Genomic DNA, 22,032 nt, shown 5'->3' with positions numbered 1-22,032 from the left:
GTTGGTAAGAAAAGGCTATGTTTTTTAATAATGCGAAAAGAAGCACAAGATAAGGAGGGCCCTTATCACCCTGTGATCACAAAACACCTCTTTAGCCGCCAGCGAGGACCTATTTACGATGGCTCGCCATTAGTGTAATAAGGCCACACCGTGAGAGGGTCTCCATCAAGAGTCGCGCGCATTGATCACGTTTTAATGGCGGGCTTGTAACGGATATGTAAATCCCTGCCAGAGGGCTAAGAGACACTCTGTTGCCAATGTTTGGCTTTTTTATAGTGGGTGCCTTTTTGCCGGGCTCCTTAGAAAAAAATGTTGTTATCCCTTAACTTATCTGCATTTAAAGGTATGACTAAAAAGACTACAGACAATTTTTTAGAAAAAAACTAATTGGCCTTGCGTAGGCGTGGTGGAATCAGGGAGATCAATCAACACAAGGTTTGGCATGTTATACTCGACGCTGACGTCTCAAGCATCTACCGTGTGCCAAAAAAGGGCTAATGCTTACACAGCTATACCACCAAGGCATGCAACATTCCACGTCTATAACCTGTGTCCATTGGTTTCCCTTTTTCCGTATCTTAGGTTATAATATATTTTTCTATTTGTCATGTCGCTAGTCTGAAAGCGCCAAAACTCTTGTCCTAAACCGTGGATTTGATGAGTGGTGGGATATTTGTCCTCTTTAGGGTTATTTTTCTTCAGTTGATGTCCCAAAAGTGTTTCTAAAAAGCGCTCTATCTTTTTGTACACCTGTGTTTGTCTTAGGCCGCGCCAAGTGCGAGATTAGAAATCCTTGTCGGCTTTCGAGGTGTTTTCGGCACCGCTGACTCTGTTAAACAGTAAATGGAAGCTTTTGTTTCAAGGCTGCCTTGTATCTTTCCATGCTAGGGTGAGAGACAATGATTATCATTAATATAATTAGCGCAATAATTTCCTTATTTGGAAAACAATCCCCTAGATCCCACTTTTCGCCTTAGATTCTTGATGTTCATATTCAATACACTGTGTTTATTTGATAAACTAGTCTCATTTCTTTCGTTTGCCGATATTTGAAAGGTTTTAAACCCTTATTGTCGCCGGCTGTTGATGGATGTCTGCCTTTACGCCACAGTTTTGTCATTTCCTTTTTCACTTAAATCTCGATTAGCTGATCGCTCGTTACGTGGTAATACTTTCTGTATCTTTATATAAATCTTTCGCTTTTAAATTTTTCCCTGTTAGCATTGCAGAATATAGTACAAGCTCATTAATTTACAGGTTGAATTTTTAATTCTTCTATTTTCTCAACGTTTTTCCCTTCCCAGCTCTTTGATTTCCCGCTCATTCGTTCTCCATTTCTCGCTTATCATTTTCCATGCACTCGTAAAAGGTCGCTTCCTCTCGTATTACTCCGGTTAATGGTTTAATTGCCTCGCAAGCAGACAATCAGTAGCTCACCGAATCTTAATAGACGGCATGTTTAAGTAGACTATCGAATCGAGTTGTATATCCGCTCTCAGTTATCAAGTGAATTGGGAAAGATAAGAAAAATTACCATATTCGTTTACTCTAAGAGGAAAAGCACATATTGATGCGGGTTTGCTATCGTTGTTGCTGTAGATTTTTCTATTGTGTTTTTTGTTTATATTTTTCTTCTCGCATGTTTATGTGGGTTCTGGTCTTATCATCTATTACCGTTACATTATGTTGCTGTTGGAATCTAGAAGCCGTTATATAAATATAATTTTTATTTTTGTTTTTGTTTTAATAACGTTCATATTCAATTCTCTAAAAAAAAAGGCCAATATCGAAATGTTAATGAAAACGGATGATTTTCCTTCAGTAGTTTTTTTAAACCTTTGTCTTCTGTGATTTGGGAATCACTTATTTTCCACTATTTTCATGAGAACTTTTTGAGAACTAAAGGAAATGAAGCAAGTTACTAGATTCTACAACTTTCTAATCAAATTTCTGATATAAGTCATCATTTGAAAATACACCTCAGCGAGAATTTCTTAAAAGTTTCCTCATTCAACGCGTTGCTGCTACACAGTATCTATCACGTACATTGTGAGACGTCGTATATCAGTGTTGCCTTTGTAAATAGTCACTCAAAACAGAGTAAAAGAAATGTTATAATGTACAAATCGCTATTCCAGAGATGTATACCTCTGTTCATTTGTACACCTCACCACTCCAGGCAGAGGTAACAATGTAATATTGTGCAGGAGATGTGATGCCGCGGCTGTATTGTGCACTGGACTTCAAGGCTCATATATACCGCCGGGTTCTTTGTACATGTCGCTGTTAATTAAGTCACAATTTTGCTCCATCCACAGCGGTAAAATATCAAATTATCAATTCTTGTAACAGGTGAAAGTGTCCTATTTAGTTATTCTTTTTAAAAATTAAATGTCAATGTTTTGTGTTTGAAAACGCTTTTTATAATTCTGAACAAAAAAGCCTGAAAAAAGGTTTCGCAGTTTTATGCCCAAGCTCAGATTGAATTCTTATTGTTTTTGTTTGGATAAAAAAAATCTGATTGTATTATGCATTTTTGCCTCAATCAGAGCGCGTATGGTTATTTGCCCAATTAAAATGCATAGACGTACAATTATAGCGCGCAGAGCTGTACCAGCTGCCGGCAAAAGTGTACTCTATGTTGTAATCGAAAAAACACAATGCCAAGAGCAGCAAGACACGCTCTCCCCTGCGATATTTCATTCCGAAGGCAGCCCTCCAAAGATTAATGGGTTTGTTTATACATTTTTAATCGAGGACAGCTCATAGTTACGAGCGGAGATGAGATGTATACTTATAATATGCCTCGAGGCATAATCAACAAGGAGCAAATCGCGCAACTTACAATTAGGCGCGTGATATAACAAGAGCCGGTACGGAAAGACCACCAGTTCACATATCCAAGCGATCATGGATGGGTTCTCTAGACGCGAGAAGCTCGACTTTGCTTGGACGAGTCGAACCCATCGATACCGAAGGGCAAATAATACCACCAATATCTTTCCGCGCATTTCAAAGTCTAGCACGAGTAACACACGTCCGTTGAAGTCTAACTCGGGGAGTGTGTGTCTAACACGGAGTCTGGACCCGCTTTACGAGCGAGATAAATGGAAAAGGCAAATCAATGGAAATGCATACACGCCGGAACGGGGAGAAAAAATTAGAATAGGAGTTGGGAATTTTGCCAATAATAACAATGGAATAAAATATTCGGAAAAGAAGAAACGGAAGCGGGCGAATTTTTCTAAAGGATTTGCGTCGAGGGGCAAGCTGGATAGGACTATGTTGCCACCGATACATTCATGGAGGGAAAAATCCGTCGAACATTCACGGTGGTCTTCCCAAGACAGGACCAAACAAAGGGGGTATATGCGAAAGGAATCGAGTTTAGAAATCAAATCTATCGCTCTGAACCACAGAGATCAATCGCTGCCCGCAATGAAAAAAATCAAAAACCAAATAGAGAAAAAGAATCGCAAGTGTACGGTGGTTGAGCCAAATGGCCCTGTCTTTCCAAGTTTGCGAGTGACTAGTAGCGAGGCCCATCGGCCGGTCCACTCGCCTTTTAGTCACCTAAGCGACAGCTCCGAATCACTGGTGTCTATTTTGGGACGAATCTCGCTCTCTCCGACAAATAACTTTGTGTTTTCGTCCGATTCTGAGAGCGAATTTTTCGCATCTCCATGACATTACTGTCAACACAGGAATACACGCGGAGCAAATCACAGAAATACACGCGGAGCAAATAAACGATATTTTTGTAATAAATCTCATACTAAATCGACAGGGTTGTGTTTTGTTTCCATAAGCAAAGCAAAATGGGGAATTGCCCTTTTTCGTTTATTCTCGGTAGTTCGAATTTCTGCGTTTTGACATTTTGATACACAAACAATTGCCTGTGTACAGGAAAACAACGGTCTGATGGTATAAGGCGGTCTTGTTATTATATCAGTAATTCCCTTTAAATCCACACAATGCGACTCTTGCTTTTCATGCTACTGCTGTAAAACGAGGGTTATAAAAAATCATATGGGCGATATAATACATGACAACGGGTCTTAACGATGGTGATAACACGAGTATTGTAAATCTGATTATAACAGTCGATCGATTAAGGCTTGTTTTCAAAGCTTTTTACTTTTTTATTTTATTTTAACCTCTAAGTTCGAGAAACTTGAATCATCACGCACTCCCTCTTTTTCACCCAACTTACATTCTAAAGCTCTTTATCTTTATTCAAAGAGTACCTTGTATTTTGCATTCTAAAGTGCTTTATCTTTATTCAAAGAGTACCTTGTATTTTGCATTCTAAAGTGCTTTATCTTTATTCAAAGAGTACCTTGTATTTTGCATTCTTGCCTCAATGTTATCTAAATCAATGTATGCTATCTTGATATAAAATCACGTATCTTCCATCCTTTTAACCTTACCTTAGCGCGCTTTTTTAAGTGAATAGATGTGTTCTTGAAGGGCGTTATCATGACTTATTCGTGGGCCATGGTTAACTCAAGATCCCGCAGAATCGGAAAAATCCTAAAACACCCCCTAAGAGATAGCAGCTGGTAAGAATTTTATACCCTAAAAGATAGATCTAGCACCCCCGGGCCCAAGATCCTGCCTTCTACAGCAGAGTGAAAAGACAGCGTTAAGAATCCCACGTTGATGGTTCTATCTGCTCATCCACTTGAAATTATTGAAATTGTAACCCGTTAGAGTGGTTCATTGGTGTTCATTGGTGATTCTCTTTGCTTATCTTATTGCTATAAGTTAAGGGAAATAAATCAGCAGAAGGCTGACATAGCTAATACACAAAACGTCAGTGAATCTACACTGTTTTCACAGAGGCGTACAACATGACAATTCCACATGTTTTGATTTATTTCACTGATTTCAGACCACCTAGTTATACTCAGCTTGTCTGTAGTCTTTCTAGTCATACCACCTAGTCATACTACAGCTTGTATGTAGTCAAAATGTCAAAATGGGCACCCCAAATGGAAATTCCAGAGGGGTGGGGGGTCATACCTCCGACCCCTTCAATGAGGGTATGGTTATTTTATGGAACTAAACAATTGAAAGAAAGTTGTTCACCTGTTATCTTGTCTATTAAAGAAAAACCATTAAAAGCTTCCTTAATAATTCCGTATATTTTTTTGCCTTCTAACTTTATGTCTTTCATAAAAATGGAAGTTAATTACTCTTATCAAAACAATTTTTGTTTCTGTTAGCTTGTTCAGTTGCAATTTTTTATAGGAAAATTATCGTATTGCGTCAATGTTTTTTAGAATCCCTTAAAATCAAGTTAAATAACTAATTTTAAAAGGAAAGAACTGAGCTTCAGAACATGGTGCGATATAAATTAAGTATTATTATTGTTGTTATGTTTATGGTTACCATGGTTACGAACCGCGCCGATGATGATGTCCTCTTTCGCAATTCACAAAAAGTCCGTCAATGAATCACGAAAAAGAAATCTCTTAAAAAAATGAGAGCAAAAATGAATAAAATGAAGAGTTCATATTGCAATTTCGGGATGTTTATATACGGCGGTTCCGTTAACAGTGCATTAAACAAAGTCTTTGCACTAAATATTTACTCGTTTTTCTTCGTGTCTAATGTGTTTGTCTGATCTGCACTTTTTCTTATACATGTATGCAACTGAGTGCCTTTTTATTTTAACTTCCGAAAATCACACTACCAGCTTCAACAAAACAAGCATGGATGCTTTGCATCTGCTTTTCCTTGCACAAGTAAACAAGTAGAAAAGACCACTCTGCTACGAATACGACGATGGAAGAATACTTTTTCTGCACAGTTCTTGTTGTAAAATGAGGCTTTCCATGGTAAAATGAGGTTTTCCATGGTCCACCACCCTAGCAAACGAAATTTTATTCCGCGAGCATGGTATGCGCGCGGCTAGAGCACGGATCTCGTACGTTGTCCCATTCACGATCACGCAAACGCCAAATTGTTGCACTTTTTTCTCACATTCTTTTATTGTTGAACTTAAATTTTACCAATGATTCGGCTTTTCATACCCTCAGTTCTGTAAAATACAATACCATGCAATACAAATCGAACCTGTCTTCTTGAAGGTAGCACTGAGAAAGGCTGTGAACATATGTTTGCTTGATAAAAAAAATAACTAATATTAACCCCATCCTGCCGTCTAGACAGTGAAACCGCGAAAGTTGCGAAAGGAAATTCCAGTCAATACGATACGAATAATTCTGAATGCACAGGAAAACTTGCCCCAAATGCACGGTAAGACTTTTTTCCTTGATGCACGGTAATAGCGGAGCCAAGCGCGGCCGCAGGTCGCGCGAGTAGCCCCATAGGCATAGAAATATGGTATAGGTATGCGACTTGGTTTTTGTGGTCATCGCGCGGGTACCCTGTGGTGTCAAAAGTTCTTGTCGATTATGCGATGATTATTTATTTTGCCTCAAATTTTGTGACTTAAGGATAAAGTCAACTAGAGGAGATCTACTAACATTCATTCACGCCAAGATTTATCTGGTTTAGCTAGTAAATTTAAGCAAGTAACAGTTCACATTAAAAAGCGAACAGAACCACAAGAAAGCGACCAAAAAAAAAAAAAAAAAAAAAAAAAACAAGGTGAGTTTCGGACGACGATTTGTATTGTCTATTGAGGATATGACAGTTATTAGGCTTTTTGTTGTCCTTTTTGTATGCTTTAAGAATGCGAGTACTTAACTTAGTAATCAAATTATTTAAACATAACAGGTTTTGTTTTGACATTCTTCGTTTTATCTATATTCTTGATTGTGTTGAATAAAATACAATACAACAAAAACTGGAATTCGTCTTTAGTAAGACTTCTTCAGGGCAGATTGATTGTGTTGAGATATTTCATAAAGGCTAACCAATATCGTGTTGCATTTGTCAAATACTGCTTAGACCGTTCTTGTCTTTATATCCTGTGCTCTTAGTCCTAAGAAGATACATATCCTTAGAAGATACAGCAGCTTTTTCAACTTACAAGAGATATTTTCCTTACCGAGGATAAAAAAAACCTTTTTTCAATATGCATTGTTGTTATTGTCTGCATCTTGCATCTCATTTGTTTATTTTTTTTCAAATAGTTGTGGAAAATTAGTTAGATTATAAATGGCTTGATAAAAAGATTGTTTTGAAAAAAAATATAATAAATGATTGTTTTCACTCTTTTATGAACCAGGAACTACCTGAGAGCCAAGATGAATGCTAAAGACTGGAAGACATGAGAATTAAAAATCATGTCTTGAAGAGAACAGTAGGATGTTCTTATTCACTAGTCATTTGATACCCCCACACCCATGGTCCCAGGGAAGGGTGGGGGATTAAACTTTAATAAAAGCCTGTTTCCAAGTTAAGAGTCAAAATCAGTCAATACCACCACCCCTCTTGACATATTCTGGTTAAAAAGTGGTCTAAAACCCCACATTAACCACTGACTTCTGCGGGACCATAAGGGAGGGGGCGCAAATTACTAGTTCATTACTATGTGATTCAGCAGTACACACTCATAGGTTTTTTAGAACAAGATACTTATATAATATAAAACTAAAAACAAACTTTTGCTTTTTAAATAATAAATCTGTAAAGAAAACAGTTTGCTATCAACCTAAAGATAATGGGAAAGGGGAAAGTTTTTCATTACTGTTATATTTTTTTCACCAAACCTTTCAAGTTGGGTCAATTCACTTTATATCTTCTCTCCCGTCGATTATTTTTTAGTCAATTGATATTCTTTGATTCCTCTCTACCCCAAACATAGATCAATGAAAGGGTTTGGTTTGAAATTAGAAGTTAGCATTTTCAATCTGTTTTTTCTTCATTGCATTCATTTGGGAGTAGGCCACCAACAACAAGGCCACTATATATGGTAAAGTGGGGTGCACCAATATGTAATGCATGAAAGGAGATATATTTTTGGATTTTAATTTCCAGATATTTTTCTGAATATTCGGTCCAATGAAGGAGAGAATCGCCACTAAATCAATACTGGCATCTAAACAGTCTAAATATATTATTTTGAATCTTTGGAATGCTGTTACATCCATGACATTTTCTGCACAAGGGCAAAGCTTGTAAAAAAAGATATTCATAATGGAACTTCTATGATGGGACATAAGAATTTACCATTAGACTCTTGACAACTTTGACAGCCATATTCACACCAGGAATTGTGTTTGTTAACTTTGATGTACTGCATAATTTAAATTATTGAATAAGGCCTGGATCCATTTGGTTGGTACAATAAATAAATCTCAGTAGAGAGCAGGATCCTAGATCCCCCAATAATACCTTTGATCAGTCAACACAAAAGGTGTTTATGCTGGCTCCGCTTTTAGGCAGTGCCTAAATCTATATATTACGTACTTGTAATGCAGGTTAATACGTACTTCTGAATGCATGGTTTTACGTACTTTTAATAAACGGTAATACGTACTTCTAAATGCACGGTAAAACGTACGTCTAGTACACGGTAATACGTACTTCTAAATGCACGGTAAAACGTACGTCTAGTACACGGTAATACGTACTTCTAAATGCACGGTTTAGCTTACTTCTTAATGCACGGTAATGCGTACTTCTAAATGCACGGTAAAACATGATTCTGAATGCACGGTAAACATGGTTCTAAATTCACGCTTAATAACTAAGTCATCAAAAAACAAGAGGTTTCTCCTCTTTGCTCCATCTGCTGTTTAAAAAGCTGCTAACGTGCGATAGTCTATTTAGACTTTTTAAATGCTATTCGAAAAAATGTTCAAGCGATATTTTGATGTCTTTTTGGTTGTCGCGTTTTAACGGCTGAGTTTGGCGCCTGTTCAAACGTGTCGCGTGAGCATATTATCATATTGTCTCTGAAATCTGACTTATTCTGTGGGACACTGTTGTGCAAATAGTGTACGGTTACCGAGATCCCTGTGACAAATGCTTACACCAGATACAACGACGCCAGATGTGCTTAGCTTATTGCACCTTTTGCGATGCACCTTTACAACGACGCAGTTCTCTCTAAATTCGCTAGATGTGCTTAGCTTATTGCACCTTTTGCGATGCACCTTTACAACGACGCAGTTCTCTCTAAATTCGCTGGATGTGCTTTGCTTATTAGTGTTATGCATCTTTTGCGATTGTTTGAGCGCTCTGGCTTTGCCAGCTTGGGTGGGGCCCCCCCTTGTGTAACAGTGCTTGCGGATCAGAATTCGTAACGTCGCTAAACGATTACAGTAAACAAAAAATAGATTTGGTGGTTTTATATAACCTCACAACCTCTGCTCCTCCTTTCCCTTTAGCTAGTTTCGTTGTTCTGTGAAAAAGTAGGCAATGTTGTTGAAAACGAATAAATCATTCTTATTTCTTTCTTTTGTTTATTTATTTCGAATCTTGCCCTTTTATTCAAACTGCTTTACTCTCTACTTACTTCGCCTTTTCCTTTGTTTTCTTATTATAAAATATCTCCCTTTGCATTACACTAAAGCTTTTACAAACTCTCTATTGTCGTCTTCCTGTTTTTATTGTCACTTTTCGATGCTCGGGGCCGAAATACGTTTGCTGCGTTTTCGTGATCGTTGCCGATCAACAAACTACCGGAAATCTACTCCAAAACAAGCAGAAGAAGAACAACCATAACCCACCTGCTAAAACCCTAAGGAGTTATCGGGATTTTTCATTTTTATTTTTGTTTTCTTCATTTGTCAAGCTTGTTACTTTTAGTCAAGTGTGGGCCTTGTAGCTTTTTTAATCATCATTTAAATATAATATTGATTCTCATCCATCTGCGGATTTTTATTTCATTTGGGTCTACTAATTATTTGAATCTCGAAGTTCCCACGGGCGAAAACCATCCGCGATGTTTTATCAAGCAGCATTTGATTTTATTTTTTGCCGGTGATAATAAATTCCTTTTGTCACTCTTTATATTCATATTATGCTGTATTTGCATAAGCGGAGTGACTGGCTCTTTTTAACTAACTATCAGATAAGTAAAGATAATATTTTTGATTGGTTGATTCCTCCCAAAAACAAAAACGCCGCAAAGAGGGCGAGGTTAGGAAGGACACGCAACATGGCAATCAGTGAGAATTTCCGGCAATTCTACTTTTGGCCATTATTTCATTTTTTGTTGACGAAATAAAAAGGTTATTTCTAAATTTCAACTTGTCATTTTGACTTTGAATTAGAAAAATTCCTATGCTTTTTCGATATTGTCAATTTTCATTTTAACATTGATATTTCCTACCTTTATTTAATTGAAAATTAGAAATTTTAAAGAACTTCCATTTCACATTTGGATGTAGCCATTTTGAATATACCTACCATTATTTGATATTTCTGTTTATTTCCATCAACAGAAAATAAGTCAGGGCGAAATTCGAATTTTTCTAATTCAAAGTCAAAATGACAAGTTGAAATTTAGAAATAACCTTTTCTTCGTCAACAAAAAATGAAATAATTGCCAAAAGTAGAATTGCCGGAAATTCTCACTGATTCATGGCGCCATGTTTCTAAATCATCAAGTCTAAAGAATCGCTACAAGCAAAGGCAAAAACGCCCAGAGGAGACATCTGATTAGATGAGTCATGCCCAGAAACTGATAAACTGAGTTCTACGAAACGAGCATGACGGCACACTGTATATATCATCTGTTTGTTTTCTTTTACTACGCTTATCCAATTTGATCTTATATGGTACATGCAGGGCCATGACGGCCACACTGTATATATCATCTGTTTGTTTTCTTTTACTACGCTTATCCAATTTGATCTTATATGGTACATGCAGGGCCATGACGGCCACACTGTATATATCATCTGTTTGTTTTCTTTTACTACGCTTATCCAATTTGATCTTATATGGTACATGCAGGGCCATGACGGCCACACTGTATATATCATCTGTTTGTTTTCTTTTACTACGCTTATCCAATTTGATCTTATATGGTACATGCAGGGCCATGACGGCCACACTGTATATATCATCTGTTTGTTTTCTTTTACTACGCTTATCCACTTTGATCTTATACTGTTATCTGGTACATGCAGGGCCATGACGGCCACACTGTATATATCATCTGTTTGTTTTCTTTTACTACGCTTATCCACTTTGATCTTATACTGTTATCTGGTACATGCAGGGCCATGACGGCCACACTGTATATATCATCTGTTTGTTTTCTTTTACTACGCTTATCCAATTTGATCTTATACTGTTATCTGGTACATGCAGAGCCCTGGCATTGCAAGTTACCTTGACAGCAACTCCACGTATACTTGATATTGAAGCCAATGCCGGTACCAATTTAGCATCCATATCCCACTACCCGTCCCCTCTTCCAGTCGTACTCTTATCATTATGCCTTATAATTGCTCATAATCATTCCTTGCCAGATTCCCCGAGCAAAAGTCCGAGCATGTAAAGCTGAAAAAAGGCCGATACTACTACCTTGAGGTATACCACAAGGCCGACAAGCTTGCCGACTGCGCGTCCGTAGCTGTCGAGTTCCCGAGCGGACATTTTGAAGGACCAATCAAGAGAGTCCATTTGAGCTGGCGACTTCCAGGTTAGCGCGATCCCCCCCCCTTCGCCCGCCGTCTTTCTTTCCTCCCTTCCTCCCCCTCCCTCAGACCCCTCTGGCACATTCACATGCCTTTTAATCTATTTTAAATTAAAAACCAGCGCTTCCTATGAAGATAATATTGAAATAGCGCTTGTAATGTTTTTTGCCTAGGGTCGACAACTCTTTTTATCTATAATCCAACATTTCATAAGTTGCGTTCGTTTCGTTTCCGTTTCGTCTCGAAGGTCTATCCTTCTTTCTGCTAATGTCTTGTTTTTTTTTGTTTTTTTTTATAGATGGTAAGACCGGCCCGGGACCTTCAACCGAAGAAGAAGGTATACCTTTAACATCATCTTGCGCATGGCACAACGCGCATATCATTTTATTATTTCCGCTGACCTTTTATCTTTTCACCCATAGCAATACCCAAACCTGTTGGCTTGTTCCCGCTGACCAAGAGTTACGCGGGCAAAGATGCCAGCGGTAATAATGATGACAGTATTCTTAGCAACGTCAAGCTTTCTGATGGACCTGATGGTAAGTATGAGTACACGTTTTTAGCTGTGAGGTGTTTTCCCCGAACGTCTTTCTTTACCTGTGACGCCGCCTGAAGGTCATTAAGCTGTTAGAAGATCGTGTCAAATGAATATCTTAGCCGGCTTCCAAAATGCGCATTTGGCTAGTACCTGGGCTCTACTCCTGATGATAACACTTTTACCAGAGCACATACTTGAAAGAGCTCTATGAAATATCCCATTCATGTTTTAATGTCACATATTAAATAGTTTTGTGCATATATGTTTTTGATGCTTTGCTGTTCCCCATCCTTTTTACTTTGCTATTCCAACTACCCACACACCTACCCACACACTTACCCACACACCTACCCCCTATAGGGCACGCCCGTTTTGTGCCCGCTACCGTCTACCCGTGATTGATGCGGTTCCATAACTAGGGGCATTTCTTTGTGTCACTTGCTGCCTAGTGAAGTTCATGCCAATCGGATAGCACCTTTCCCACATACTCATTGGTTTTGGTGGCTTGTTCCATTGTATTTACGACAAATGGTTCTCTTAGTGGAACCTTCTTTGGAATAAGTTCTACTGGTCCTCCCAAGTTCTCAGATTATCTTCTGATTGTTGATAAAGCTGTTTAACTGTATGCTTAAGGTTCACCAGGCGGCGCGTACGAGCTCGCCGGTACTGCCGACTCCTACATCCAGATCCCCAACAAGAGCGGCAAACTTGACACCAAGAACTCCGTCACCCTCCTTGCCAATATTTACCCCACCGGATCCGGCGGTCCTATCATTAACTATAAGTCAGACGGCTGGGGAGTTCACTTGTGGCAGTTCGAGAAGACGGAGCTCTTCGTACGATTCGTGCACCGTAACGGCGTCTTCCATAAACCCATCGGGACCAGGGTTATTGAGGTGCTTGCCCACGCTATTTATAGCGAATTTCTTCCCTTGCCTACGTTATCTTCCCTTGCCTGCCTTATCTTCCCTTGCTGCCTTATCTTTCTTTTCCTGCATTATCTTACTCACTACTATAGGTGCTACTGCGTTGCTATTCCATTGCTGATTTCTGCTGCTTTTAGCCTGCTTGTTTACTCCGTGGCCTTAGCGCAGAATTCTACCATTTGTCGATTCGCGGAAATAATATTTATCGTCCTGTTTTTATGGATTATTGACAAGGAACAAATTATTTTTCATATCAAACATATATTTGGTTTCAAAGTTGTCCGCTTTCCTTTCAATCCCCGGTCACCACATTATAAGGAGATTTTATACCATATTTGATAGTTCGCTTCATCTATCTTTTCACCAAAAAATCTTGCAGAAAATCTTACTTCATTCGCCTGTTGTGGCGGCCATTTTAAAAAGCTTCCCGAGCATTTACGCGTGCTAGCCCAAGTCTCACATAGACAATTCAGACAAGAGGCAACATATGTTTGACGTGTGTTGTTTTTTTCTCCTTAGCCGAACAAGTGGAATCAGGTCGGTGCGACGTATGACAACACGACAGGTGTAGCACAGCTCTGGCATAACGGAAAAATGGTCAAGAGTCGTAATGTCGGTATGATTAAACTCGCGACACAGTACGACATACGAATCGGCGCACGAGATGGCGACGACCGACGATTCGCTGGCAAGATCGCGTGTGTGCAGATCTACAACAAAGCTCTCGACCAATCACAGATAGGGAATCTAAAAACATGCCCTGTGAAAGGTGAGTGGCTGTGGAGTTTTCTTTATGTTTATATCAAGGAACAGCATTAGGGCTATGGAGACAATATGATTTCGTGTAAAGGTTATAAAAAATTAGCAAAAAAAAAAAACACACACACACAACCAGAGTCGGCTTGCACGCCACCCAAGTATTCGGCGTTCTACGTTTTGCTTGAGTGCTCCTGTCATTCCCCTGTTACACCTCTCGGTACTCCCTACGGCTACATATCGTTTTAATGTCAAGAAAACGCTGACTTCCCCTTTTGTGTCATAGCTCCATTATCTCCTGGGGCTCCGTTGGACGACGCAGCTTCCGGTTCAGGTTCAGGAGCTTGGGATGTGTCGGCGGATTCTGACGACAGTAAGTACTTTTATAAAAACCAACAAATTCTTGGATACATAGAGTTGACATTGATCTGTATTTTCTAGCTACCGCAGTAGCGCTGTCGCACGAGGCGGGAAAATACGACAAAGACGAAGAAGCCGATGACTTGATTCAGGGTAAGCACTGAGTTGCCACATGTAGCCACTCGATCAAGGGTAATTCTAACATATGGCCAATTAGTCAGGGCAAGCATTTAATCGCCACAGGTAGCCACTTGATCCAGTGTAACCACTGTCAAAGTTAGCCACATTATTCAGGCTAATCGCCACAGGTAGCCACTTTATTCAGGGTAATCGCCACAGGTAGCCACTTTATTCAGGGTAATCGCCACAGGTAGCCACTTTATTCAGGGTAATCCCCACAGGTAGCCACTTTATTCAGGGTAATCGCCACAGGTAGCCACTTTATTCAGGCTAATCGCCACAGGTAGCCACTTTATTCAGGGTAATCGCGACAGGTAGCCACTTTATTCAGGCTAATCGCCACAACATGTTCTAGTCAAGGCTCGGTTAACAGAAGCTCGCAAAAAGTTCACTCAAGAAAGCATAAGATAAGCCATGTCGATTCCCATCCTGCGCGTGAGCATTTTTACTCACCCTACCCCCGCGCTTTGGCATTTATTTCTTGTTGTTTGCCGCTGTTTTGTGGCTTGGAACCGAAAAAAAAACCACCCTATTTGCACTAATAACATCGAAAATTTCATTCTAGTATCAAGGATACAGGCAGTTGCGGTATATTAAGGGGATGTAGTACTTCTAGAATTGCAAACTTTCGAAAACGTCGTTCACTTCAATTCGGGGTTGTTCGTAGCCAAAGAATGAGCTTCAGTCTCCAAAAATTTAAAAATCAATGGTTACCAACTACCAGGTCCTGTGTGCTTTGAAAGATAAATAAAAATATCGATAATGACGTACTATGTTTATTTATTATTTATTTATTTTTATTTTTTAAATTTTTTGCAGGATCTGAATTCACTGGGACCGGTAAGCATCGCTACTTTTCTATTTATAAAATTCCGAAATTCTAAGAGAGATCCTTTTAATGCCTCCTTTAAATTAGAACTCTACGCATTTTGTTGCCACTGTGCAGGCTATCACTTTACATGTTTAACGCTTTATTCTCTTATTCTTGGGTAATGTTAAAAACGCCAGAAACCATTAGCAGCCATTTTTGTAATAATTTTAGAAGTTTAAGATGTGTTTTGCCCTGGTCGAGTAAAACGGCTTCATCCACGACATATATCCATTGCTTAATAATTATGTATCTAACAGAGGATAAACGAACTCACACAGAACACGGATGTCAACCGCGTGGCGTGACTTAACATTCTGCATTACTATTGGTGAATGCGCATGTTGAATACTGCCATTTTGGATGAATAACATACACAAAACCCGGATATCGCGTGACATAACTATTTCGTGACGTAACTGTATGGGTTGTCGACAGGCAAGAAGTGTGACCCGAGCCCGTGCGAGAACAGCGGTAAATGCATCAAGGACGCAAAGAGACTGGACGGCTATCGCTGCAAATGTACTTCAGATTTCACCGGGAGGAACTGTCAAGGTGTGCAAAAACATCGGGGCATATTTCTGATTATCTGCCTTGTCGTTGTTGTTGTTGATGTTTGTTGTTGTTTGCCGTCGTCGTCATCATTATTGTTATGTTGATGATGATGTCGGGAAGACACATGCAGCAGGTATCCATACTTTTGTTATTTTTCCCCGGTAAATAGCCTTGCTGTTGTTGTTGATGTTTATGGTATTGGCGCTTATTGATGTTGTTGTTGTGGACAAAAAAATAGGGACAAGGCTCACTTTTTCGATATACATGTTTCTTTTCAATTTTGTTGGTTTGATGAAACATTAACCCTACATGCCTCAACTTGTTATTAATGTCGTTTGCATCAATGTTGCCAGTGTTGGTATTGCTATAGATGTCGCCATTGTTATTGTTTTTGTTGATGATGATGTTATTTATCTTGCAGTTGTTGTTGTTCTGACGATGGGAGGGCAAATTTGTTGTTGATGTTGTTGTTGCCGTTACTCTTGTTGTATTTTATGGTGTTGCTGTAATACAAACCCGTTGTCCTGGCCGTTGCTAGATTACACTGCCATATCATACCAATAGCTTAGCAAGGCTTTCTTATCAAGTTGTCCAATGCATGTTGTGCCCAGTTTACTGTCAAATCATATTCTAGTAATCGATTTAGCAAGGTTTTCTAATGCTTGCAGTTTCCAAGCCTGACGCCGAGAATCCGATAGTGAAGAGAACGAAGATCCCTCGGGCAGAAAAAAAGTTAAGCAGTGAGAAGTACCAAGAGATGAGTACTGGGTCAAGCTTGACCGGTAAGCTTTAAGCGTTTCGCTAGGTGGTGGGGGAGGGGGTGGCGGGTACATCTTTTGGCAAATAAAAGCCGTCTTATAATAAATCTCATAGATCTTGCAGGATCTGTTTAAAAGCATTAAGTACCTCATTGACATTAAACAAAATAATAATAAAACGAATCGATGGGGTCACTTGGTTTTGTGTTGTTACTTTATCTATTTCCATAGGGTGGTTATTTTAAAGTTCATGTAAATGGAAAAATGTATGCTTAGGGAGTGTTCATTAAATACACCGAGAGGGGAGTAGATATTGAGGGGGGGCTCCGAAAATTTTTAACCACCAAAAGGGGGGGCTCCGAAAAAAAGGTCCTGTAAGGGAAAAAGAAAGAAAATTTTTGGGGTTCTATAAGGGGGGGAGGGGGGTACTGAAATAAATGTTCACAATGAAAAGGGGACTCTGACATTTTAAGGTGTCTTGAGTAAAAATCTTCCCTCCCCCCCTCGGTGAAATTAATGAACACTCCCTTAAGGTAGCTGATCGACATTATTCAAGTACGTTCGTTTTCTCCAGAGAAACAGCGTGACGAGAAGAAAGAAGACGTTCTTCTACTCTTTCAAAAACTGGGGTGCTACCGTGACGAGGGAAAGCGTCACGACATCCGGGCGAAGATCAACGTTCAGTCGGTTACGCAAGAGAATTGCGCCCGCGCATGCGCGCTAGAGGAGAGAGGGTACTCTTACTTTGGGTTGCAGAACTCTGACCAGTGTTACTGCGGGCATCATTACGGCCGGTACGGCAAGGCTGACGAGGCCTCGTGTGACAAACCGTGCAAAGACAACGCCGATGAGAACTGCGGAGGCAACGCCACCAACATGGTGTACTTCTTCGGCATGGGTACGGGGACAGTGGGTCTACATTCATGTCCGAGTGCACTAATGTGAATAGGGGTTAGGTTTTTTTTTTAAATTTTGAGGGTATAGGCTATGAGGTAAGGTAAGGTATAAGGTTTAGGTTTGGGTTATGGTTAGGGCTAGAGCTACGGCTACGGCTACGGCTAGGGCTTGTAGGGCTTGTAAGGTAACAGATTGTAGGGTTAGAGTTGTGGGTAAGGATTCAGGGTTAGGGCAATGGTGTGTGTTTCGGCTATGGGTTACGGCCATGGTTTACGGGTATGGATTACAGGTATGTATTAGACAGAGTTATGGGCATGGGCTACATGGTTAGGGTTACGGGCGTGGTTACGGGCACGGCTTATGGATTTCGGCTATGGGTTAGGCATTCTCGCGCTCTCGCCAGTCCTCCAATACGAGTAATAAAGGTAATCACACTAGACACCTCGGATCATTCCCTTGAATGATCTTCTTGCAGGTACAAACTACACGGTCAAGGTCCACACCGGTAATAAAGAAAACGCCGACACAAATGCCAAGGTGTACGTGACCTTATATGGCGAGAAGGGAGACTCTGGATTCAGAAAGTTGCATGCTGGCAAATTCGAAAAAGCCAAGTGAGTATAGAAACGACTTTGAACCGCGATAGCTTAGTGGCACGGAACTCGCTTCTCAAGCCGGAGGGCCCGGGCTCAAATCCGAAAATATTTCTTCTTTAGAGATGCAAAAGCCAATTATCAGGACCGATGTATTTAAGAAATCATCTGTGTTCAAGCATTGTTTTCCAGTAAAGAATGTTGTGATCTGTATTCGATAAGTTTTCAGGATAAACAAGATCTATGGTGATCCGGGTTGTTAGTCCCCATTTTGTCGGTTAAAAGAATTTAGCGTAAGAGCGCTTGGAATTCTGGCCAGGACGACCTTCTTTAGAGACAACACCTACACAATCACTTACAGTAATGAATACTTTTTGGTCATGTCGACGTTAGTATATGGCCTTACACATAGCTTGGTTATGCCCACGTTAACTAGTATGGCCTTGCACATATCTTGGTAATGTCGACGTTAGTTAGTATGGCCTTGCACATATCTTGGTAATGTCGACGTTAGTTAATATGGCCTTGCACATATCTTGGTAATGTCGACGTTAGTTAATATGGCCTTGCACATATCTTGGTAATGTCGACGTTAGTTAATATGGCCTTGCACATATCTTGGTAATGTCGACGTTAGTTAGTATGGCCTTCACATATCTTGGTAATGTCGGCGTTAGTTAGTATGGCCTTGCACATATCTTGGTAATGTCGACGTTAGTTAGTATGGCCTTGCACATATCTTGGTAATGTCGACGTTAGTTAATATGGCCTTGCACATATCTTGGTAATGTCGACGTTAGTTAGTATGGCCTTGCACATATCTTGGTAATGTCGACGTTAGTTAGTATGGCCTTGCACATATCTTGGTAATGTCGACGTTAGTTAGTATGGCCTTGCACATATCTTGGTAATGTCGACGTTAGTTAGTATGGCATTCACATATATTGGTAATGTCGGCGTTAGTTAGTATGGCCTTCACATATCTTGGTAATGTCGACGTTAGTTAGTATGGCCTTGCACATATATTGGTAATGTCGGCGTTAGCTAGTATGGCCTTCACATATCTTGGTAATGTCGACGTTAGTTAGTATGGCCTTGCACATATATTGGTAATGTTGGCGTTAGTTAGTATGGCATTCACATATCTTGGTAATATCGGCGCTAGTTAATATGGCCTTGCACACATCTTGGTAATGTCGGCGTTAGTTAATATGGCCTTGCACATATCTTGGTAATGTTGGCGTTAGTTAGTATGGCATTCACATATCTTGGTAATATCGGCGCTAGTTAATATGGCCTTGCACATATCTTGGTAATGTCGGCGTTAGCTAGTATGGCCTTCACATATCTTGGTAATGTCGACGTTAGTTAGTATGGCCTTGCACATATCTTGGTAATGTCGACGTTAGTTAGTATGGCCTTGCACATATCTTGGTAATGTCGACGTTAGTTAATATGGCCTTGCACATATCTTGGTAATGTCGGCGTTAGCTAGTATGGCCTTCACATATCTTGGTAATGTCGACGTTAGTTAGTATGGCATTCACATATATTGGTAATGTCGGCGTTAGCTAGTATGGCCTTCACATATCTTGGTAATGTCGACGTTAGTTAGTATGGCCTTCACATATCTTGGTAATGTCGATGTTAGTTAGTATGGCCTTCACATATATTGGTAATATCGGCGTTAGTTAGTATGGCCTTGCACATATCTTGGTAATGTCGACGTTAGTTAGTATGGCATTCACATATATTGGTAATGTCGGCGTTAGCTAGTATGGCCTTCACATATCTTGGTAATGTCGACGTTAGTTAGTATGGCCTTGCACATATATTGGTAATGTCGACGTTAGTTAGTATGGCCTTCACATATCTTGGTAATGTCGGCGTTAGTTAGTATGGCCTTGCACATATCTTGGTAATGTCGATGTTAGTTAGTATGGCCTTCACATATCTTGGTAATATCGGCGTTAGTTAGTATGGCCTTGCACATATCTTGGTAATGTCGGCGTTAGTTAGTATGGCCCTCCACATATCTTGGTAATGTCGGCGTTAGTTAGTATGGCCTTGCACATATCTTGGTAATGTCGGCGTTAGTTAATATGGCCTTGCACATATCTTGGTAATGTCGACGTTAGTTAGTATGGCATTCACATATCTTGGTAATGTCGACGTTAGTTAGTATGGCCTTGCACATATCTTGGTAATGTCGGCGTTAGCTAGTATGGCCTTGCACATATCTTGGTAATGTCGAAGTTAGTTAGTATGGCCTTCACATATCTTGGTAATGTCGGCGTTAGTTAGTATGGCCTTGCACATATCTTGGTAATGTCGGCGTTAGCTAGTATGGCCTTGCACATATCTTGGTAATGTCGACGTTAGTTAGTATGGCCTTCACATATCTTGGTAATGTCGACGTTAGTTAGTATGGCCTTGCACATATCTTGGTAATGTCGGCGTTAGCTAGTATGGCCTTGCACATATCTTGGTAATGTCGAAGTTAGTTAGTATGGCCTTCACATATCTTGGTAATGTCGAAGTTAGTTAGTATGGCCTTCACATATCTTGGTAATGTCGGCGTTAGCTAGTATGGCCTTGCACATATCTTGGTAATGTTGGCGTTAGTTAGTATGGCCTTGCACATATCTTGGTAATGTCGGCGTTAGTTAGTATGGCCTTGCACATATCTTGGTAATGTCGGCGTTAGTTAGTATGGCCTTGCACATATCTTGGTAATGTCGAAGTTAGTTAGTATGGCCTTCACATATCTTGGTAATATCGGCGCTAGTTAATATGGCCTTGCACATATCTTGGTAATGTCGGCGTTAGTTAGTATGGCCTTGCACATATCTTGGTAATGTCGGCGTTAGTTAGTATGGCCTTGCACATATCTTGGTAATGTCGACGTTAGTTAGTATGGCCTTGCACATATCTTGGTAATGTCGGCGTTAGTTAGTATGGCCTTGCACATATCTTGGTAATGTCGAAGTTAGTTAGTATGGCCTTGCACATATCTTGGTAATGTCGGCGTTAGTTAGTATTGCCTTGCACATATCTTGGTAATGTCGACGTTAGTTAGTATGGCCTTGCACATATCTTGGTAATGTCGGCGTTAGTTAGTATGGCCTTCACATATCTTGGTAATGTCGACGTTAGTTAGTATGGCCTTGCACATATCTTGGTAATGTCGGCGTTAGTTAGTATGGCCTTGCACATATCTTGGTAATGTCGGCGTTAGCTAGTATGGCCTTCACATATCTTGGTAATGTCGAAGTTAGTTAGTATGGCCTTGCACATATCTTGGTAATGTCGGCGTTAGTTAGTATTGCCTTGCACATATCTTGGTAATGTCGAAGTTAGTTAGTATGGCCTTGCACATATCTTGGTAATGTCGGCGTTAGTTAGTATTGCCTTGCACATATCTTGATAATGTCGATGTTAGTTAGTATGGCCTTGCACATATCTTGGTAATGTCGGCGTTAGTTAGTATTGCCTTGCACATATCTTGGTAATGTCGAAGTTAGTTAGTATGGCCTTGCACATATCTTGGTAATGTCGGCGTTAGTTAGTATTGCCTTGCACATATCTTGGTAATGTTGGCGTTAGTTAGTATGGCCTTGCACATATCTTGGTAATGTCGGCGTTAGCTAGTATGGCCTTCACATATCTTGGTAATGTCGAAGTTAGTTAGTATGGCCTTGCACATATCTTGGTAATGTCGGCGTTAGTTAGTATTGCCTTGCACATATCTTGGTAATGTTGGCGTTAGTTAGTATGGCCTTGCACATATCTTGGTAATGTCGACGTTAGTTAGTATGGCCTTGCACATATCTTGGTAATGTCGGCGTTAGTTAGTATGGCCTTGCACATATCTTGGTAATGTCGGCGTTAGTTAGTATGGCCTTCACATATCTTGGTAATGTCGACGTTAGTTAGTATGGCCTTCACATATCTTGGTAATGTCGGCGTTAGTTAGTATGGCCTTGCACATATCTTGGTAATGTCGGCGTTAGTTAGTATGGCCTTGCACA

General features: G+C 40.0%; 1 protein-coding gene across 5 annotated transcripts in view; it reads left to right on the top strand.

Annotated features, from left to right (window-relative positions):
- The window catches only part of LOC5513456, a 72,506-nt gene that overhangs the window by 46,112 nt on the left and 4,362 nt on the right, over positions 1–22,032 (top strand). For all 5 annotated transcript variants that reach the window (XM_048722877.1, XM_048722876.1, XM_048722875.1 and 2 more), the window contains 12 exons: positions 11,403–11,575; positions 11,869–11,907; positions 11,993–12,109; positions 12,742–13,004; positions 13,554–13,803; positions 14,077–14,163; positions 14,232–14,303; positions 15,150–15,170; positions 15,637–15,753; positions 16,422–16,535; positions 17,086–17,409; positions 17,884–18,022. In XM_048722877.1, coding sequence (XP_048578834.1) covers positions 11,403–11,575; positions 11,869–11,907; positions 11,993–12,109; positions 12,742–13,004; positions 13,554–13,803; positions 14,077–14,163; positions 14,232–14,303; positions 15,150–15,170; positions 15,637–15,753; positions 16,422–16,535; positions 17,086–17,409; positions 17,884–18,022 — 1,716 coding nt within the window. The remainder of the gene's footprint in view (positions 1–11,402; positions 11,576–11,868; positions 11,908–11,992; positions 12,110–12,741; positions 13,005–13,553; positions 13,804–14,076; positions 14,164–14,231; positions 14,304–15,149; positions 15,171–15,636; positions 15,754–16,421; positions 16,536–17,085; positions 17,410–17,883; positions 18,023–22,032) is intronic.

Source organism: Nematostella vectensis, chromosome 15, assembly GCF_932526225.1.
Source record: "Nematostella vectensis chromosome 15, jaNemVect1.1, whole genome shotgun sequence".
NCBI lineage: Eukaryota > Metazoa > Cnidaria > Anthozoa > Actiniaria > Edwardsiidae > Nematostella > Nematostella vectensis.
Note: the sequence above shows the minus strand (reverse complement) of the source record. Positions and strands in the feature narration are given on the sequence as shown.